Genomic DNA, 20,967 nt, shown 5'->3' with positions numbered 1-20,967 from the left:
CTGTATTTATAAATAGTATACTAAAGAGGAGTAATGATATATAAATGATGAATTAAGCATTGGCTAATACCATACTAACCGTACTAATGCTTAATAGTTTAACATTATTAGAAAATGCTACCAAATATTGTTATTGTGCCAGAATTTCACAATCGCATCACTTTAAATAATAATAATGATAATAATAATAAGAAGAATAACTTCTTAAGCCTCTGCTTTCTACTTCTAGTTGAGTCTCGGACACAGATTTATGGATGTGCAGGTGAACCGGCAGTTATGTCGAAGTTCAAAGGAAATGTGAGTCTGTAAAAAAGTACCTGCAGCTGGATACAGTGAGGGCCACCTTAAATGCATACCTGTGATTAAATAAATATATAAGGATGTGACAAAACTTTACTTACATAAAAGGCTGGAGGTTGTTGGCAAAGCCGTAACGGAATGCGTGCGCCTCTATAATATATACGATGACAAGGGAAAAAATAACACTGTCCATTTTCCTCTGTTTAGGTCACTCTACAGTTTCAAAACTGTAAAGTCATTCATGAGTGTATCCCATCACTACCCAGGACTTAAAAAAAGAGAAAAAAAAAACTAAAACAAAAAAAAATCCCAACGTGTCAACTTGAAGAAACCTAACATGCGCTTAAAAGATCTTCCTCGTGAAAATGCCCAACACAGTCCAAAAATGACACAGCCATCCCACGCGTGTAGCGTCTCCGTCGCAGCCGCTATCTGACTCAGAAAATTCCTGCGCACCTACAACAGGTCGCTGCAGATGTTGGACTGACGCGCAAAAGAAAAAAAAAAAAACTCGTGGAGCCAGAGCGCATTCTGCCTCCCTCTATTGACTTGGTAATGATGGCAGGGATTTGGGCTGGGTATGGGGGGGTCGTCACAGGGAGCCATCTATTATTCAAAGCGTCAGCAGTCCCTGCAAGACACCCTGCAGCCACCGGCACAGTGCGATCATATTAAGAGCTTTTCTCTCTCATGACTGACAACTCTCAAACTTTATCTGGACAGTGTCACCATGTCTCCACGGGACTTGTGATGTGTGCTTTAATGTGTTATGATGATAGGTGATTAAATGCCTTAAAGACAAAATGATGACATTACCCACGTGCACAGAAAATGGTTTTATTATACGTACAATATTTGCAGATTGAGCGAGCTGGAGCGCATTTGCGCGACATAAGATGCGCGTTCATTACAGCCACGGGCGTGCCTGAAAACGAAGTCACATAGCCTACCATCACGAGTAGAGGATGTTGAAGGTTGTTGAGGTAAGGGAAGCAGCTAGCGGTCACACTGCAGGGCAAACAGCTGATGGGGCGGTCAAATGGTCAGCAGCCAGGCCTGCTGCTTTCTAAACAAAGCTTTCATAGCATGAATGTGTTCATGACCCGAAAAAGTCCGGGGTCAGAGATGGTACGTGCAGCCTCTGGGGCTACAAGCTATATAAAAACATGCTGTTTGAATTAGGCAGAGCTCATCTATGAAGTCTGTCAAAACTGGGACGGGTTCTCATTCTTCCTCTCCAACAACCAAAACGAATCTAATATTAAATGACTCTGCTTATGTTTATTTCAGGGACGTAACTTGTCCAGGATATATCTGTTGTTGACCGTGAAGAAAACACCAATATCTAAAATAAACAAATTGCGCAGATGCAAAGATTTGATTTAATTTTTTTTTTTTTTCCGTTAAAAGTCACAGAGAACAGAATAGACCCTGGTCTTGAGATCCTTATAGGCACGAAAGCCAGACAAATATTTGTCTGGTGATATGACTTGTTACTAAAATACTGAAGACGGCAACTAATGCGATCTGGAGACACTGTGCACATCTTGCATATCCTAATGTGCGTTTATCTAATTACACCACAGCAAGTGGTGTTTCAGTAATTGTAGTTTCTTTTGAGACTGGGGAAAAACAGTCTGGGTAAATTTGAGTATGTCAGAGTCCTAGGCCAAGATGTGGGTTAAGCCAGTCCTGAAGTGGCACATTTGGAAAACAAATATATATAAAGATGCACCGAAAAACCAAAAACTACACTCATTATATCTCATTTTATCTGACTGTTTATATCAGCTTATCTGAGTGACACGAAAGAATGGACGGTAATTTGCTGACACCTTGTGGTCTAAGTTAAAACTTACACAGTATGACAAGTCCTGTTAATATTAACCAAAACAACAACAACAGGAAGTAGTTAGAAAAGGCGAACTTTGCACTGCCTGAACTACAGCCAAGAAAAGCGGCCGAATAAAAGCTGTACTAATTGATCATCGGAACAGCACTCTCCGCTTTAAACGGTTTAAGGAACTTTACGACGCTCCCTTAACATACGACCTTTGCCCTCTGTCGCCTGATCGCAGTGCTATAGTAGCATGCTCTGGGTAATAACACGACCTCTGTGCACACTCCGACAGAGTAAGGCTACCAAAGACGTGCTTGTACATTTGCCGAAGTGTGTGGCTCGCAGAAACATGTCGTCTCCGGCTAAAAAGCCGGTGTCCTTACTGGGAACTATGGGCTTCGGGGGGCGAGCAGACGCCGAGCAGAGCCTGGAAATGGTGAAGGCTTTCCTGGACAGAGGACACAACCAGCTGGACACAGCCTTCATGTACGTCGATGGGAAGTCAGAGACCATCATTGGAGGCATGAATCTCCCCAAAACAGGTATTTTATAAGCACACAGTAATGCTGCATGTTCCTAGCGTGCTAACAACAACCGGGTAAGCAACCAACGTGCCTGTTGGTTTCCCCACCTTGAATTGTGGGTAACCAACTTTGTTTATAAAGCATACAACAAACATCGACCAGGGTGCTGCACAACATCAAACATATGTTAATGAAGCCATTAAAACACGTTTTTAAAAAGTGTTTTTTTTTAAACCATTTCTGAATGTCTCAAAACTAAAATGAAGGTTTTGGAGCTGCTTAGTCAAGGTCCATAGCCTTGACTTGTATATCAAATTGAAATACTTTGGTGTGACCTCATTCTTGGTCTCGTTAAAGTTTTTTTTTTGTTGTTGTTTTGTTTTTAATGAAAGCCATACAGCTTTGATGTCACTGAAACATTCTAGTAATAATGAATCCAAAGTTTAAGTGCTGCAATAAGAGCCTGGCTAGCTTTCAGTGTCAGTCTGTCTCACAGACACTGAAGGAGCTGTGCTGTTTTAACCTGACTACTTCTCACTCATTCACAGTAAGCATAGCTACCAAGGCCAATCCCTGGGATGGAAAGACGCTGAAGCCAGAGAGCGTGCGCTCCCAGCTGGAAACCTCCCTTCAGAGGTTGCGGACAGACTGTGTGGACCTTTTCTACCTCCATGCCCCTGATCACCAAAACCCCATCGAGGATACTCTCAGGGCCTGCAATGACCTCCACAAAGAGGTTAGCAGACCAGGGAATATATAAACATATAGCTAAATAACTTGCTTTAACATAACACACAGAAAAAAAATAACTTTATTGTCCATCTGTAGTCCTGAGATGTTTTAATACTAAATGGAAAGTATCAACTCCCCAGGGAAAATTCAAGGAGCTCGGCCTTTCAAACTATGTATCCTGGGAAGTGGCTGAAATAGTATGCATCTGCAGGCACAACAACTGGATAGTTCCCACTGTTTATCAGGTAATATATCCTGTTCTAAGGATATTTAACTTTTATCTAAATTCAGTAGCCTCATCCTATAATAATCAGACTACTGTCAGACAGGAGGGCCATGCTAGCCATCTTGTGTTGAATGAGAGTAAACTTTCACTCCTCTTCATCTCTGTGGTTTTTGTTCAGCAAATCACTGAAGATTTAATCTTTCATTAGGTGTTGTAGACTGAACATTTATATGTCTGCTATACTGTTACTTGTTTTTCACCTGTTTCTAATTCAGATTCTTCCAATCTTTCACAGGGAATGTACAATGCCACAACAAGACAGGTGGAAACAGAGTTGCTGCCATGTCTGAGATACTATGGAATGCGATTCTATGCATACAATCCTCTGGCAGGTAGTCTTTTATGCTACACATTGCAGTTCCATTTTAAAAAGCACTTGTGATTGTGAAAAAGATGTCACTTAATGTGGAGGGATAAAAGCTATCCTGAAGTTATCCCAAAATGAATATATTATATTAAAATATGTCCCATACATGCATTCATGTCCCCCTGGAGATGGATTTCATTCACTTTGGTGATTCCCTTTTGCTAGCACACAATAACCTGATGTTGAATAGTTAGTAGTTGCTTTAGTTAGTATTTTTTTTTGCCTTGTTAACGTTACCTGTGAGCTAAAATGTGCCCTGGGTGAGTGACAGCATTAAGTACATACTGTACTGAGTTCTGACATTAGTCCTCCTCTGCCAGGTGGCCTTCTGACAGGGAAGTATCACTATGAAGATAAAGATGGCTCCCAGCCTGCAGGACGATTCTTTGGTAACAGCTGGGCTGGAGCATACAGAGACAGGTGAAGATCAGCTGACTGCCATTGAAATATGTACCAACAAATTGTTTTGTTGTTGAATGAGATTTTTGTTAACCATAACCGTGATTGTGCTTCTGCTCTGTGGAAGATACTGGAAGAAAAGTCATTTCCAGGCCATAGAGGTGGTTCTGCAGGCTTTGGAAACAGCGTACGGGTCAGAGAAACCCTCGCTGACTTCTGCTGCTATGCGCTGGATGTATCATCACTCTCAGCTTAAGGTACCCACATGGACAGCTGCAGTGACAAAAAATGTTATGCTCATGATAATTTATATATTTACCGAGTAAAAAGATTAGTCCTACCCTTAGAGTAATAAACGGAACATTTCAAATTGCTAGTATTGGAAACCTGAAAATTAAGAACTTTGAGTTACCGCTGAAACACTGTGCTTTGTGGTGTACCAGTAAGCCTGAAATGAAGCCTTTGATTTTTTTCAGTGCTATCCCAACAGTCAGTAGTTACACAGCCTTTGAGGTTTTTCACTGAAAGATTTTAAGGTCTATTTTTTATTTCCTTTAATTATGTTAAGTGCAGTGAAAATGCCCCCAAACTTTCACCATATGCAAAACCAGAGGTAGAACAAAGCACAACAATGTTTTTCATGTTGTCTACAGGTTTGTAATATATGAAAGGGATTCTTTTAGAAAAGAAGTACCCCAAAAGTGATTAAATTGACATGTATTGTCAAAAAAAAATGCCAAATTCTCTACTCACCCAGATTTTCTTCTTCTTCTTCTTCTTCTTCTTCTTCTTCTTCTCTTTTTTTTTTTTTTTTTTTTTTTTTTAAAATGTAACAAATCCTCCACAAATTCAAATCTCAAGACATTTACAGAACTCCAGCTGTGTCATTCCTGTTTTGAGTAATTTTCTCCAACACATGTCTCCAGGGTGATCTTGGAGATGGAGTCATTATTGGCATGTCGAGCATGGAGCAGCTTCAGCAAAACATGGCCGCTGCGGAAGAGGGTCCTCTGGATCAGAGAGTGGTCGACGCCTTCAAAGAAGCCTGGAATCTCATAGCTCACGAGTGTCCAAACTACTTCAGATGAGAACCTTCTTGATCATCACTTTATATGTAATTTAATTTTGCAGAAAAATGTTTCTCCTAATTACACCTAATTAGAGTTTTTGAGTTCTCCCCTGAAATGTATATTTTTCCTTCTTTGTATTTTTATCAAAGAACACATCATTGTTAATGTAAAATAAATAAATAAATTAATAGTGTTTCATGGAAAAATAACTTCTTCAAGAATTTGCATTAAATTTTGTCAAATCAAAAAACATTTTCCCATACATGTGTATTATTCATCAGTTTTGGTTTAGCATGAACAGTGATGTAGGTGTTTGAAAAGAAAGGGATAAAAAGACCAGAGAGACTACAGACTGCAGCGCTGGCTGTTACGATAAAATGGCCAAAATTTAATGTCTGGCAAAAGTTTTTAAATGGTCCTGAACTGCAGAAGTTTCATTCTACATTGTCATCCCCGTCTATATCACCATCTTCCACATCCTGCATAGGTTCTTCCTTGTATTTTTCTTCTAGTTATTATTCCCACTATTGAGCCAGGGAAACAAAACTATATTTGAAAGAAATGAGTAGCCTATTTTAAAGCATTTTAGCTCTTTATCACCCAATATTTGAACATTTAGTCAGTGCAAAATCAATGTGAAGCAACAGGTGAATATCACCCACTGCAGATAGACCAATATCAGTTAACAGTATCAGTCACTACTAATTATTTGGCTCGTCAGATATTGGTATTTCATTAGTTTAGATCATTTAGCTGCTGTGCACTCTCATCATGGTCTTTGATGGTCTTTGATTGTTTGTGCTGTCAGTGTAATTATCTTTTAGTTTCAGGCTAATATCATTTAATTACGATGGGTTTATGTTTTCCATTCACAATACTCAGGCATGTGGAGTGTAGAGGCAGAATGTGAGGTTTGATCTTCAACCTGAATGACTTTTCTATGTTCTGAAAATGTTTTCCAGTTTTCCAAAGGAGTTTTTGCTTCCACTGCAAACTGAAGCCCTCTTACCTCAGTGATGGTGACTTCCTCTACTTACATGTTTGGAGAGCCACTCAGTCAATAAATCAAGAAAAAGTCTAAATGGTCTTACGTCTATCCATGGGAGGTCTTTGGTAGTTGCCTTGACCAACACAAATCTAAGACTATTACTTATATGCACTTTGTGTGCATATCTGAACACAAACAGTCACAGATCCGCACACATACAGAGAAATAGACCAAAATTAAGGGAGACATTACTTGGTGTAATACACAACAAAACCACAGTGTAGTTCAGATTCTTTGGTTCATTGAAACGCTGCCTTTGGTTACCCCAACATTCCTTTTGATATAATCAGTAACATGTGGCCGGTGTTGGAAGACTGACTTCACCAAAGACATCATTCCTTAAAATCATTTTGTTGGTTAAATTGCATATAGTTAAGTCTTGCTATGAGGTTAGAATTGGTACAGTATTTAATAGTCAGGCTGTAAAAAAAAAATGTGTTATATTCCATAACATTGTTTTTCAGTGGAAATCATCAGCAATAAGTAAAACTGCAATAAGCTCATAGTATAGCTAACTATTCAAATTAGTATGGGGAAGAATGCAGATCTACGGTGCTCTGTATGTATATGCAATATTTCCTGTTTAGTCTTAGTGACACACATGTTATTATCACACAACTCACATGTGCTGCACAGTGCAAAGTGAAAGTAAGAAACACTTTCCCCAACTGTAAGGAATGTGGGATATCAAAATGATTTGATCTCTCACAGCTGGCGCTAATATTAGTGTCCAAAAATGTTACTGTTTGTCTGTCACCTGCTATTTTTACCACATCAGCGTTCCTGCACATATAATAACAAAGGCACAGATGAAGGTATGTTCAGCTTCAGCTTCATTAGTCACACAATCTTCAGGACCTAGAAGTCATCAGGAGGAGGAGATTAGGAGATGCTGTTGAATTATAAGCTGATGACCACAACATAGATGGGAGCATTAAGGGAGGTTTCTAGCAGTTTGGCTTCAGCGTCTTTCTATCCAAGGCAATGGCCTTGGTAGCTATGCTTACTGTAAATAATTAAAAAGTATTTCAGCAACAGCATCTCAGCACAGCTTCTGCACTGTCTGTGAATGTAGTAGTTGGAGGACAAAGGCCCAGACTCAAAGCTAACCAGGTTTTTTAAAGTTGCACCTATTAAACTTTGGATCTCATTAGTATACAAAATATTTTCCCAAATGTCATCAAGATGTTTTTTTTGTGAGATGACTCTTTGTTTCATCCTTGGATTGCTCCCATGGATGCTATTATTTGCTCAGTTTCTTTCTGTTGAATCATGAACTCTGACCTTAACTGAGACAAGTGAGGCCTGCAGTTCTTTAGATGTTGTTCTGGGTTCTTTTGTGACCTCCTGGAGGAGTCGTGAGTAAACACTTATCCAGGAGTGGTAGGCCAGCCACTCATGGGAAGGTTCACCTCTGTTCAAGTTTTCTTCATTTGTGGATAATGCCTCTCACTGTGGTTCGCTGTGATAGGCTTAGAAATAGCTGCATAATCCTTTTAATGCTGGGAGATGTCAGTGACTTTGTTTCTCAGCTGTTTGAGAGTTTCTTTAAACTTTGGCATGATTTGTTTCTTTTTGAGATCTCTTGGGCTACTTTACTTTGTCAGACAGGTTCTCTTTAACTGATGTCATGATTCAACAGATCTGGCAGTAATCAAGCCTGGGTGTGCTTAATCGGTTATTTCATGATTTAACAGGAGAATTACTGTTTCACTGAGAGCCAAGTATGGCTGTATAGCTTTCCCTCTGCTTAATTAAATATAAAAATGCATTTTATATTTAATTTGTTCATCTTTATCTAACATTGAAGTTTTTTTAATGACTTGAAACATGTAAAATGTAACAAATATGCAAAATAAAAAAGAAGTCATTGCTTAGGTTTATGCATTTTTGCCATCCTGTTTATGTGGGCATTTGTGTGTGTATGGAGTATGTTATTTTATTGCGTGTTTTTAATGTACAACAAATAAATATATTTTATAAATAAAATTTGATTTGGAATCTCCATATTCCAGAAAAATCAACATACCTCATTAACAGTGTTCGACTTTAAGAACAGATCCAAGCCTGTCTGTGCAGCATTAATTGCACATTTAAGTCTGATTATGTGCCTTTCTTTCTTTCTTTCTTTCTTTCTTTCTTTCTTTCTTTCTTTTTAAGATGTCTTATAACATATGTTTGATGCTGTGCACATACTAACTCTTCTATGGAGTGTGCACAGAGGTCTTGTCTAAAGGGAGCATCGTAAAATTACACAATCTGTTTAAAGTGGAGTGTGTGCCCCTTAAATTAGCTTAGCCTTTATTTGGCCACTTTTCTTGGTTGGTGTTGTGGCAGTGAAAAGTTTGCTTTTTTTCTTACTACTTCCTGCTGTTTTTGTGTGTTTGTGTGTTTGCATGGACTTGTGAAGTGTTATCAGTCACAGCACAATTACTTGTTCCAGTTCAAAGTATGTATCAGTTCAAGTATGCTCAAATTACCTGGATGTGTTGTGGCTCTGCCCATTCTTACGACCAAGTATCAGGGTCGCATTAAAAAAATAAATAAAATATTATTGATTATTTGAGAAAAAAGTCAAAATATGGTGATTACAGTTGTTGTTTCAAGACAAACTGCCATGTTTCCTATACATTCTACCAAATGCCTCGTGTAGATGACTCAACTTTTTCTCAAAACCTTTTTCTCAAAACAAAATTCAATTTTTTTTCTCCAAATGGTCAATAACATTTTCTTTTTTTTAAATGTGAGCCTAATACTCCTTCATACATTCCATCAAGCATGTATGGGTGGTAACTTGTGTCTTCTTGGTGCATCCAAGTATCCCAGAATGCATTTCGTCCAAAGCTCAAAAAGTGGCAATGGTGGATAAGAGTGGCTAAAACTGTACATAAAGTTTGAAATATTACTGTTTCTATTGCTGTTTATTTTAAGTTTATTCTGAATTAAACTAACATGAAAATTATTTTAATCCCAGAGGAAAATAATAGCCTTTTCACTGGGATAAGAAAACATCTGGACCAGCTGTTTGTGGCTACCATGAAGACTGCTCCAGAAATGATCAGATTATGTTCTAATATTTATTCAACTCTTTTCTAAACACCAGCTGTCTGTTTTTAGTTTTGGCGGTCTACTAAAATAAAAATAAAATCATTATAACACCTGACTTGGTTGTTTTTGTTCAGTAGCTGATCATGGCATGCATGTAGGGATGGGTACCGGTATCCGGTGCCATGATGGCACTAACATAAACGGTAGTAACCAGACCGAAGAGCAGCGCACATTTCGGTGCTTTATTTCGGTGCTTTTTTTTCCTGAGCTGTGATACACTTTAGATTATAGCCAATCATTTTACGTTTCCGAGGATAGTAGGCGGGTCCAGGTACGTACGTTCTTTTAGAGCAGAGCTACAGATTAAAAATGCCCAAGGCGAAGCGGTCAAAAGTCTGGCTGTACTTCACAGCAAAAGATGCAAACTCAGCAGCCTGCAACAAGTGCTTTAAGCTGATACTGTGATACTGTCAAAGGAGGTAACACCTCAAATCCGATGAAACACCTGGCGACGCATAGCGTTTTTTTTAAAGCCGAGAAATGCGCCGTATTTGATAGCTTGCTGCGAGACCTCACACCGTGCACATCTACTGCGGGTGTGGTGCCTGTTATCTGACCCGGAGTTAGCAACATTCCCCAAAAACCCGAAGAGGAGAGTCCTGGCCCGTAGCCCTGCCAGTGTAGCAGAAATGATGACGGATGATGATGGCAGCAGCAGCCGTTCTTCTCTGCGTGAGTAGCTTAATGTTGTTCGTGTGTAATTTACGTTGAGTAGGCTCACCACGGTATTACATTAATGCATGTAAGGTGAACTAGCAAACATCATCATAGCTACATGCAGCTGTCTTCTTGTTTGATGGCAGATACTCCCTTCACCCTGGCCAAAAAGGCTAAAATGACCAAAGAAAACGTGGAAAACAGTTAAACATGAGAGGTTTTTGGACAAAGTTTGTGTTTTTTCCATTGTTTAAGCACTGCTTCCAGCCAAGAGCGATACCATATATGCCCCATAGCTGCAGAAAAGGCTAACATTGTTATCTTTTTACAAAAAAACAGCTGAACATGAGAGGTTTTTGGACAAAGTGTGTGTTCTCCATTCTTTAAGCACCGGTTTGAGCACCGTTTAAGCACCGGCATCGTTTCAAAAGTACCAGTTTGGCACCGGTATGGGATAAAACCTAAACGATACCCATCCCTACATGCATGTATAATATTTTATTAAGAGAGATGATGTTTGTGTTCCAGTCATATAGTGACTGTTGGTGCTCAAGTGTATGAAGCTTATTAGACATTAAGAAACATATTATCTAAATCAATGGATGTTAGAAGGCAGGCAGGTGTTCTTTAAATTAAAAAAAAAAATAAATTAGTAGACCATGGCTGTGTCCCAATTCAGGGTCTGCATGCTTGAAGTACGCATTTTAAGTGCGATTACGTCACCGCCACGCAACAACGGCTGTCCCAATTCGAAGTGTACTTCAAATACATACTCCAAATGCCCCATCGATTTCCCCAAATATCAAGCGTGGTCCGGTGCACGCTTCGTGGTCCCATATATCCCACAATATGGTGGGTGTGGGAGCGGCCGAAGAGTGAACTGTCAAAAGTAAGTACTGAATATGATGTCACTTATTTATGTGCGAATGTTTAATAACAAAGAACATTAAAACATTGCTGTTGGCCACATGTCGGCAAAGTTGTGTGACATTAGTGATGTTTGTACTTTCAGCGTTAACTTGGTTTTAAAGCCTCTACATATATATATATATATATATATATATATATATATATATATATATATATATATATATATATACAACAAGCTGAAAGTCAGTGATGCTGCTCGGTTTGCAGTCCTGAATATCAGGGCACAAGCAGGATTCACTGCACTGTTAATGTTAGCCAAACGGACTTTAACGTGTGTTTGAACGAGCTGACGGTTCACTCGTTAAGCTGAAAGAAAGATGCTTTAATCACAGCAGTCACACATGTGTCCACTGTACCATCTGGGAACTCTTCTTGTTTAGCAGTCGTAATAACACAAACACTAAATCCTCCTTCTCTTGTGCTGTTTTGTAGCACCTGAGACTGTCACCTGTCTGTCTGTCCTGCACTCTCTCTCTGTTTCTTTCTCTCTGATTGTGTAATAAAAGTATGAACATGTATTTATAAGTTACACTTGTGTTTGTATCCTGCAGCTTATCACACATTCATCACAAACTCAGCAGTGTGTGAGGAAGAGGAGGAGGAAGAGCCAGCAGCAGCTGACAGATGGAGAGAATAGACAGACTGTTCCCTGTTTGTGAAGGACTGCTAGGAAAGTTTAAAATCACTAACTGTCTGTCCAGAATCAGTCTTATTAGGTAATGTTTAAATAATTTTATCATTCCAGTGTTTTCAGTGTGGGAGAAAGTACTCAGGGCCTTCAAGTTACACACTATGAAAGGCAGCAACAAGTTTAATATTCAGAAACCTAAAGTGTGTATCAGCAGCAGAATGGAGCTAAAAATAAATGTTTGTTTCATTTCTATGAAGCTTTGAGTATTTTGGATTAGTAGCACTGCTGTGTTTGTTGCATCATATTGCTGTAATTGTTTATATGCTTTATATATTCTGAGGTAAGTTGATCTATAGTGTTACATCATATTCTATAAGGATGTTATGTGTTTGTATACTTTCTGCCCAGTTTGACCCATTTAGCAGAAGTCAGCCTGTTTAAGGCTCTGATATCTATTCTGTGTGAATTAAAGCAGTTATGACATGGTCTGATTTTCTCACCCAATAAAATAATTTTTAATATATCAGTCTACTCTTCATTCTATCAGAAACAGTTACCACAGCTTGTACATATCCTTTTCACACATATATGTAAGCATTGAGCCAAATTTAGTAATGCCAACATATGGATTCCTAGCGCGGCGGTGGGTGTGGATATTTTAATGCCAACATATTAAACGAACAATATTTATCTCTTTTATTTATCATACATCTATATATACACTGTCAAAGATACTTGTCTTTGAGTGAAGATTTAAGATGATCACTGCTGTAATATATCATAATAATCTGACAATAACTATAATATTGGTCATATTATATTACATTATTATATATTACATTGCCAAAATGAGATGACTTTAGTCTCATGAACAACATAAGCTAATTGTTATTTACCAACTAATCTTGAAATGACTGTTCAGTACAGAAATGAAGCCCAACAATCATGTTTTTACAGTCCCGTGGTCTCAGCCTCAGATACTCAACAAATCAAAGTGATGTCATAAACAAAATGCACGAACAAAACAATATTTTTTCTCCTTCATTTCTGTCAAAAAATGCTGTATGAGACGTTTCTCGCGGTTGCTAGTCAACCTGACCAGCACGACGAAGGCCAGACCGCCCCATTTCACAAGCCTCTCACTTCCGCACTTCTCGTACTTCGTAGTACCCGCCGTCCGTAGTCCGTGAAGTGCGCGGTCGCGTGCGGTTGCTGGATTGGGACTGTTGTGAAAAAGATGTCACTTAATGTGGAGGGATAAAAGCTATCCTGAAGTTATCCCAAAATGAATATATAATATTAAAATATGTCCCATACATGCATTCATGTCCCCCTGGAGATGGATTTCATTCACTTTGGTGATTCCCTTTTGCTAGCACACAATAACCTGATGTTGAATAGTTAGTAGTTGCTTTAGTTAGTATTTTTTTTGCCTTGTTAACGTTACCTGTGAGCTAAAATGTGCCCTGGGTGAGTGACAGCATTAAGTACATACTGTACTGAGTTCTGACATTAGTCCTCCTCTGCCAGGTGGCCTTCTGACAGGGAAGTATCACTATGAAGATAAAGATGGCTCCCAGCCTGCAGGACGATTCTTTGGTAACAGCTGGGCTGCAGCATACAGAGACAGGTGAAGATCAGCTGACTGCTATTGAAATATGTACCAACAAATTGTTTTATGTTGTTGAATGAGATTTCTGTTAACCATAACCGTGATTGTGCTCCTGCTCTGTGGAAGATACTTTGGAAACAGCGTACGGGTCAGAGAAACCCTCGCTGACTTCTGCTGCTAAGCGCTGGATGCATCATCACTCTCAGCTTAAGGTACCCACATGGACAGCTGCAGTGACAAAAAATGTTATGCTCATGGTAATTTATGTATTCACCAGGTAAAGATTAGCCATACGGTTAAAGTAATAAACAGAACATTTCAAATTGCTACTATTGTAAACCTGAAAATTAAGAACTATGAGTTACCACTGAAACACTGTGCTTTGTGGTGTACCAGTAAGCCTGAAACGAAGTCTCTTATTTTCTGAAAACTATCCTAAGAGTCAGTAGTTACACAGCCTTTGAGGTTTTTCACTGAAAGATTTTAACTAGTTTTTAATAACTGTAATTATGTTTTAGTGCAGTGGAAATGCCCCTACTGGAGGTAGAACAAAACACGAGTGTTTTTCATATTGTCTGCAGGTTTGTAATATTTGAAATGGATTCTTTTAGAAAGAAAATACCACAAAATACCAAGTGAATAGGAGATGCTGCACGTAAACTACATATTCTGTAATGACCAAGATTTTGTTCCTATTTTTAAATTGTAACAAATCCTCCACATATACATCTCTTAATAAATTAACAGACTCCAGCTGTGCAATTCCTGTTTTGAGTATTTATATTAAATAGCTACAGCTGCTCATAACCTTACTACGAGCTATAATCTCATAAAACCCTTGCCATAGCAGTGTCGTTTTCTCCAACTCTTGTGTCCAGAGTGATCTTGGAGATGGAGTCATTATTGGCATGTCGAGCGTGGAGCAGCTTCAGCAAAGTATGGCTGCTTGCGGAAGAGGGTCCTCTGGATCAGAGAGTGGTCGACGCCTTCAAAGAAACCTGGAATCTCATAGCCCACGAGTGTCCAGACTACTTCAGATGAGAACCTTCTTGGTCATTTAATTTTATAGAATTTTTTTCCCCTAATTACACTTAATTAGGTTTTTTGAATTCTCCCCTGAAGTGTACATTTTCTGTCCTTGGAATAGATCAGTACACCTTCTCCATTTTTAATCAAAGAGCACTTCATTGTCATGTCTATATAAAAAGAAAACCCCATTAATACTCTTTTGTGGAAAAATAACTTTCTGAAGAATCTGGATTAAATTTGTCACATCAACAAAACGTGTATATTATTCATGAGTGTTGGTTTAACATGAACAGTGATTTACATTGATGTTTGAAAGGAAAGGGACTTCCACACAATATCAGTCCCTCACTGTGCTGAGGAAACTTGGAGAACAATGACATCCCAAACGATTTAATCCTTTGAATACAGTCCACATTGTCCAAAACTAAAATTCAAGATGAAGGACAGGAGTTCATGTTTTGTAGGTATAAAAAGACCAGAGAGACTACAGACTGCAGCACTGGCTGTCAGGATGAAAGCTAAATGAAATGTCCGTCTGCTTTTGAAAGCAGGAATTTTCTTAAAAATTCTCCCGCCTTGCAGAAGTTTCATTCTGCATCATCTTCATCATCATTATCATCTTCCTCATCCTGCATAGACTCTTCCTCACCAGCGAAGTTCTCAAACTCGCCTGTTTCTGAGTTCCACATACACTTGATCTGCACCTTGAATTCTGCCATCTCAATACCAAAGAGTTTCTGTGGACAAAAAACAACCCTCAGTCAACTGAAATACATTTAGTGTGTGACAGTCAACATTTTTAATCAAGTAAAAAACAAGAACTCACCAGAATACGAGCCTGCTCTGGAGTGAGCGTGTCCCCCTCTTTACAAACTTCATAGTCCTTCAGCAGTGTTACCACTCCTGTAGCACAAGATAAAAGAAGTTGGCTTTATATTTAAAAGCAGTGAATTCACACATTTCGTGAACATACTAATACCGACTCGGACCTGATTTGAAGCAGAAGCCTGATATTGCTTACATAGACTGTATATACTGTAGCTACAATACATCTCCCACTTAAAGTGAAGCCTCAACTTCCTGTTGCCATCTTTCAGTATTGAAATAAGATGTGAGGGGTGGAACTAACAAACAAATGACTGACACAGCACCGTCACGCGATGGCCACTTGTCAGTCACAGGTTTGGTCTGCCCTGTTCTATCTCATCGTCCTTTTTCACCTTACATGCATCTTATTCACAAGCTGGACATCATTTGACAGAGGCTATAAACTCACCTATACTACGGAAAAACGATTTGGGGCTTATTAAGCCAACTTCAAGTTTTAACATTACAAAGATTGTTCACGTCTTACTACGGTATATCGCCATGGTAACATCAGCCCTAACCTGCTTTGTAGCAGATCATGTTTAAGATAAGAGATCAACACACAAAACCAGTGACCAATCAGTTCTCCAGAATATAGCACAGATGCAAATATCAAGTCTGTCCTTCCATGAAGGTCCAAAAAAATTCCTCGGAGCAACTTTATTCATCCATTTTTTCTCTCCTGCTTTCTACTAACAATTTTATACGGGCAAGTAATTTGACATTTTCTACAATTATTAACAGAGCAATATCCTAAACCTTGAACTTGTTGACTTCAGAAAAATGAGTCCATTTACTAGTTTGAAGTACGATTTTATTTGTTTTATGCACGCATACAGCCTGTTTCAAACCACTGGGGAAAACTACTTACACTTAGGCAACACTTTAATTTAACTGTAATTACAGTCAGAGCTTGCCATGTTTAATGACAGGGCAGTTTTACTGATAGGTCTTTGCCACTTTTCCCCTCCTGGGAAAATAAATAGATTTTACTTCGCACTTTTACAATCTTGCTAACCACACCACTTAACACACAGATATATTCCTAGAGTGCTTTTGAACCTTTTTTGATCTAACATATTTTACTTTTTTTATTTGTAAAGTATGCCAGTCTGCTGTCACAATACCTGTGACAGCATATGTGAGTGACCATATGCTGCAAACATTGCCTTTTTTGGGGACTGATTGTGGAAACTCTGGGCTGACTTTACTGAGCTGATAATCACCTTCGTGTGACTTCTTAGCATAATTACCAATGTTAGGGCAAGTAAAAGCTCTGTAGTACAGGGAAGCATTTACTTGGACTTCTGTACAGTCTTTTTTTTTTTAACCAGATGCCACATGCTGATCATTATAAAGAACGTCAGTTTAAGCCACTTCCACATTGATTACACTTTTCAGTCCTGGAAGCTACAACCATCTTTTATATACAGATTGTGATTTGTCAAGTCACAGACCTCCATTAATTAATACCAATTTTAAAAAGTTAAAATCCATTGAGCCACGGTGTTGTAGTGGGTGACGAGAACAGTCCTTTAATCTCACCTTTCTTTAGAGCAGTAGGAAGCCCTAATTGCCTCAACTGGGGTTCCATTGAGTGAGTAAACTGTTCAAGGGGTCCCTCATCCAGCGTCACATCCATCTGAGCCTGGTTTCCTGCGCGAGCATAATCCACCTCTTTGAAATGACTGAAATATCTGTGGGTAAAGAACATCTCTTAGTGATTCAATGAAGACATTGGAGGATCACTGCAACAAAGATGAATTTAGCAAAGCCTTACTCTTGTACTTCCTCCTTTGTTTTATTTGTGAATAGTACACCCACTTCTCCACGCAGATGCTTGCCGACCTGAACATTATCAAAATGAATAAACATATTGAGTGACGGCAGTAAACCACAGCAGTAACTTTTCAAGTTTGTCTGAGATCTTGCTTACCTTGTGCAAATTATCTTTGTATTCATCTGTATCTCTTTTCCCCAGAGCAATAATCATGACTTTATTTTTGCCGAAGAAGAATCTGTGGAACAGAGATGATATCATTTACACTGTTGAATAAATATAGGCTCTTTCCAAATACTTGTTTAACATTTTTGAGAAATTTGGTTCATATCAACATGCTGCAAGATAGGATTCAAGCGTATCCCATAAAAAAAACAAACACAAATCATAATGATGCTGACTTTTTAAAAATGATTGATATTTTAAGCTGATTGCTGACCAATAACAATCAATAGACAAGATGTTTAACTATGAGATAATATGGTTACTTTTCTTCTAGAAAAAAATCCACACCTATTGTACCCATTCAGTAATGTTCCTTATCCCATAGTCAACGTGTATATTAATTGTACTATTTTACCAAAAACTTTAATTTCCATACTTAAAAAGGAGTTATAAGCAAGAAACCCCCAAAATAGTATCTCTTCTACACACAAAAGACTAACCTATAGAAAACTCTGTTTCATGCCTTTAATTCAATTTCTCCTCCTCTTCTCTTTGATGTAATTTTACCTCCACTTGACTGTAACTGCAGAAGTGCATCCTACTTACTGGCTCTGTTAAAATAATCAAGCCTACTAACAGGCAACTTAAGATGAGGGGGAAAATGTAGTCGTTAGAGACTGTAACTGGTGCCTCATACTATACGACAGTGGAAAACTGACACCTAAAGAAGAACACATGCAATCTAGAGGAAATTGGCCACAAAATCTGAATTTTTTAAAGTTTCTATGACCTTGCCATATACCTGCTCGCACTACTGCACTCAAATAAAATTAAGACAAGGAAAAACCTAAAGCAATATTTTGCAAATTTCATGGTAAATGGACGCCTTCTTGAGCATTCAAAGTGCTTTATACAACATATATAATTCAAATAAACATTCATACATGCACTGTTTTCTATCTCTAAGTGTTTTCTATCTAAAATTCACACATTCTTTGTCATATTTTTCATTCCAAATGCTTTTAGTTGGTCATAGGTCTACATATTAGACAGTCTACTTTAGCGCCCAGACTGTTCTACTTATTAGTCATGCTGTTGTAATATATGCATTAGCATTTTCTTGCTGAAACATGGATGGATGGGAGGATGGGAGTATGTTTAAACCTTTATATACCTCTGAGTACTTTCCAAACGTGTAGACACTGATCCAGGTTTTTACCCAAGTTCTGATAACAAGTTCATTAGTCTGGAAAACAGGGCGTCCATATTTTGCTGCTATCAAATTCAAACTAAGCTAGATTTTTACCTTTTTTCAGTTCAAAAAATTTGATACGTTTTCTAAGTTCTATTGTGGATATGGGTTTAGGTGATTTACACGTCTTCATATCTATATTTTACACAGCATCCCAATATCTTACAAATTGGGGTTGTCCATGTAATAATTTCTTTCTCGAAGGGCTCCAACATGAGTATAGGTGGCAATGCCACCGAGAAAACCAAGTGCAACCCGATCCTTGATACACACACACGTACCTTAGTGCAGTACTAGGACTGAGCCTTGAAATCAGAACCCTAAGATGTCATTACCTGACGTGAAAAGGGAAAGACCATCTCTGAATCGAGGAGGGGGCCTAGGGGTATATCTTTTGCCATCGTACAATGCTGTGATTGCAGCCATTCCCCAACTCTCTGTGAATGGTACTCATGGCCATTGATCAGTGGGCTTTGATCAGTAGTTGTTGATCAATGGTCATGAGAATTTGCATAATCATGATGAAGGAACTGACCTCCCACCCCATTGTTCCTTCAGTGGGCTGGTTTCGGTCATTATGCAAATGTACTGTTTATAAGACTGGGGAAACCTGCAGTCAGCTGAGACTGAAGAAGTCACTTGGATGAGTGACGAAACGTTTCTCCCACTGAAAACGCTACGTCCAGATGAACAGAATCAACTTTTGGAGATGTCTTTACCTGCTGTGTTTCCACGCTGTCCGGATGTCTTTCAGCTTGTTATTCCTCACATTAGCCACCGAGAATATGAACAGGTTTCTGTAGGTGTCCACACATTCCCGCAACTAAAGAATAGAAATGAGGTTTAGGTACTTCAGGTGTTTTGGAACAGACCTAGCCTAGCTGAACTTAACACGTCCCCGTTACAAAGATGGTGACTGCAGCACTGAAAATACTCACCTCCTGAATTAGCTTCTGTTTTGACTCCAGCCCCTTCTTGGCTGTTTTCGTTAAAGAAACTGAGGGGAAAAATGCGAAAACTCACGATGAACAAATGTCAGCCAGCAGTTTGCGTAAAACACGTGCATGTATCAATGAGCAGCCAGGAGTACAACCATGCTGAGGCAGTTAAGCTAACGCTAGCTTTAGTTAGCTCTCTTTTGGTAGCTTTCACTAGTGAAAAAGAAGTTTTACAAATACAACATCACTTAAAACACTTCACCGACGCCCATATGCTTTTACACTTGAAAAAGATGTACTGTGCTTTACTCACTCTTCTTATCTCTCTTTGATTTCGGCATGATTCCTCCTCACGATGCCACAGCAGCAGACACACACGTGAAGTAGAAGGACCCCAAGTGTTTCTGTTTAGCATGGCTGACCGTGTACTGCCTGACATAAAACAAAAAAAAGCGTTATATATGTATTAATAAAAAATAAATGCTTGACTTCTATAATTTTTGTCACCTTAAGATATTGTGATTTGCTGCTATATAAATAACACTGAATTGAAATAAATTACACAGTAAGATTAAATGATACGGGCAGCACGGTGGTTAGCACTGTTGTTTTACAGCAAGAAGGTCCTGAGTTCAATTCCACCATCAGTGTGTACGTTTGCATGTTCTCCCCGTGTTTGCCTGGGTTCTCTCCGGGTAGTCCGGATTCCTCCCGCAATCCAGACATGCAGTTAGCGGGTATAGGTTAATTGGAAACGATAAATTGCCTTTAGGTGCGAATGGTTGTCTGTGTCCGTGTGTTAGCCCAGCGACAGACTGGCGACCTGTCCAGGGTGTACCCTGCCTATCGCCCTGGACAGCTAGAATAGACACCAGCGCCCCCCCCTCCTTCCATCTACCCGCGACCCTGAAAAGGATAAACTGAAGAGGATGGATGGATTAAATCAGGGGTGTCAAACTCAAATACACAGTGGGCCAAAATTCAAAACTGGAACAAAGTCGCAGGCTAACGTTAATATTTATTGAAATATATTTATTCCTCCAGATATAAGAATGAATCTTTTCTTATGGACTCAAACACATTTTGCTAAAAAACTGAATATGGAACAAGCAAAGCTTAATACTAAACAGTATATATATTAGCTGTATAATACCAGTAGGCCAGCTCTGATAGTAATTTGGTATTTGGCCCGCGGGCCAGAGTTTGACACCTATGGATTAAATAATACATTTCGCATCAAACTAGGCACACTAGTGATGGTGCTTGATAACATGTTATACACGCAGTGATTATTTATTTATAATTTTATCATTACATTTTTATTTATTTAACTATTTTATTTCATTTAAATATTTTTTCTGTTCTCTTGCGATCTTCATCATTATTATTATTTCATCCATTCTAGCCACTTATTATTACCTACTTTATTTAT

General features: G+C 38.7%; 4 protein-coding genes across 6 annotated transcripts in view; 2 read left to right on the top strand and 2 right to left on the bottom strand.

Moving 5' to 3' along the window:
- megf6b (multiple EGF-like-domains 6b) overlaps window positions 1–797 on the bottom strand; it is a 60,297-nt gene extending 59,500 nt beyond the window's left edge. For both annotated transcript variants that reach the window (XM_084928698.1, XM_084928699.1), the window contains exon 1: window positions 402–797. In XM_084928698.1, the coding sequence (XP_084784824.1) occupies window positions 402–493 (92 nt within the window). In that variant the 5' untranslated portion in view covers window positions 494–797. The remainder of the gene's footprint in view (window positions 1–401) is intronic.
- Window positions 798–2,192: 1,395 nt separating this feature from the next.
- Window positions 2,193–5,770, top strand: akr7a3 (aldo-keto reductase family 7, member A3 (aflatoxin aldehyde reductase)). The gene is made up of 7 exons (XM_084928694.1): window positions 2,193–2,682; window positions 3,213–3,400; window positions 3,537–3,641; window positions 3,918–4,014; window positions 4,370–4,469; window positions 4,576–4,705; window positions 5,375–5,770. Exons 1-7 carry the CDS (start codon window positions 2,391–2,393, stop codon window positions 5,534–5,536), a joined length of 1,074 nt encoding a protein of 357 aa, XP_084784820.1. The 5' UTR covers window positions 2,193–2,390; the 3' UTR covers window positions 5,537–5,770.
- A 4,081-nt stretch (window positions 5,771–9,851) lies between these two features.
- Window positions 9,852–14,661, top strand: LOC146387237 (uncharacterized). Of its 2 annotated transcripts, XM_084928697.1 has the most exons (4): window positions 9,852–10,346; window positions 13,423–13,522; window positions 13,631–13,716; window positions 14,383–14,661. In XM_084928697.1, exons 2-4 carry the CDS (start codon window positions 13,450–13,452, stop codon window positions 14,563–14,565), a joined length of 342 nt encoding a protein of 113 aa, XP_084784823.1. In that variant the 5' UTR covers window positions 9,852–10,346; window positions 13,423–13,449; the 3' UTR covers window positions 14,566–14,661. The 2 variants fall into 2 exon arrangements, with proteins under 2 accessions (XP_084784823.1, XP_084784822.1); XM_084928696.1 differs by lacking the exon at window positions 9,852–10,346 and having other exon boundaries at window positions 13,105–13,522.
- Window positions 14,662–14,764: 103 nt separating this feature from the next.
- Window positions 14,765–19,953, bottom strand: mrto4 (MRT4 homolog, ribosome maturation factor). The gene is made up of 8 exons (XM_084928695.1): window positions 19,849–19,953; window positions 19,536–19,594; window positions 19,317–19,420; window positions 17,337–17,418; window positions 17,181–17,248; window positions 16,946–17,097; window positions 15,360–15,436; window positions 14,765–15,270 (listed from the first exon to the last, which is right to left on the bottom strand). The coding sequence occupies exons 1-8, from the start codon at window positions 19,874–19,876 to the stop codon at window positions 15,121–15,123; spliced, it is 720 nt and encodes a 239-aa protein (XP_084784821.1). The 5' UTR covers window positions 19,877–19,953; the 3' UTR covers window positions 14,765–15,120.
- Window positions 19,954–20,967: the final 1,014 nt, after the last annotated feature.

The sequence above is a fragment of the Perissodus microlepis genome, chromosome 5 (genome assembly GCF_051167445.1).
Source record: "Perissodus microlepis isolate ML-2025 ecotype Zambia chromosome 5, ASM5116744v1, whole genome shotgun sequence".
Lineage (NCBI taxonomy): Eukaryota > Metazoa > Chordata > Actinopteri > Cichliformes > Cichlidae > Perissodus > Perissodus microlepis.
The sequence above is the reverse complement of the archived record's forward strand: the minus strand, read 5'-3'. Positions and strand labels throughout refer to the sequence as shown.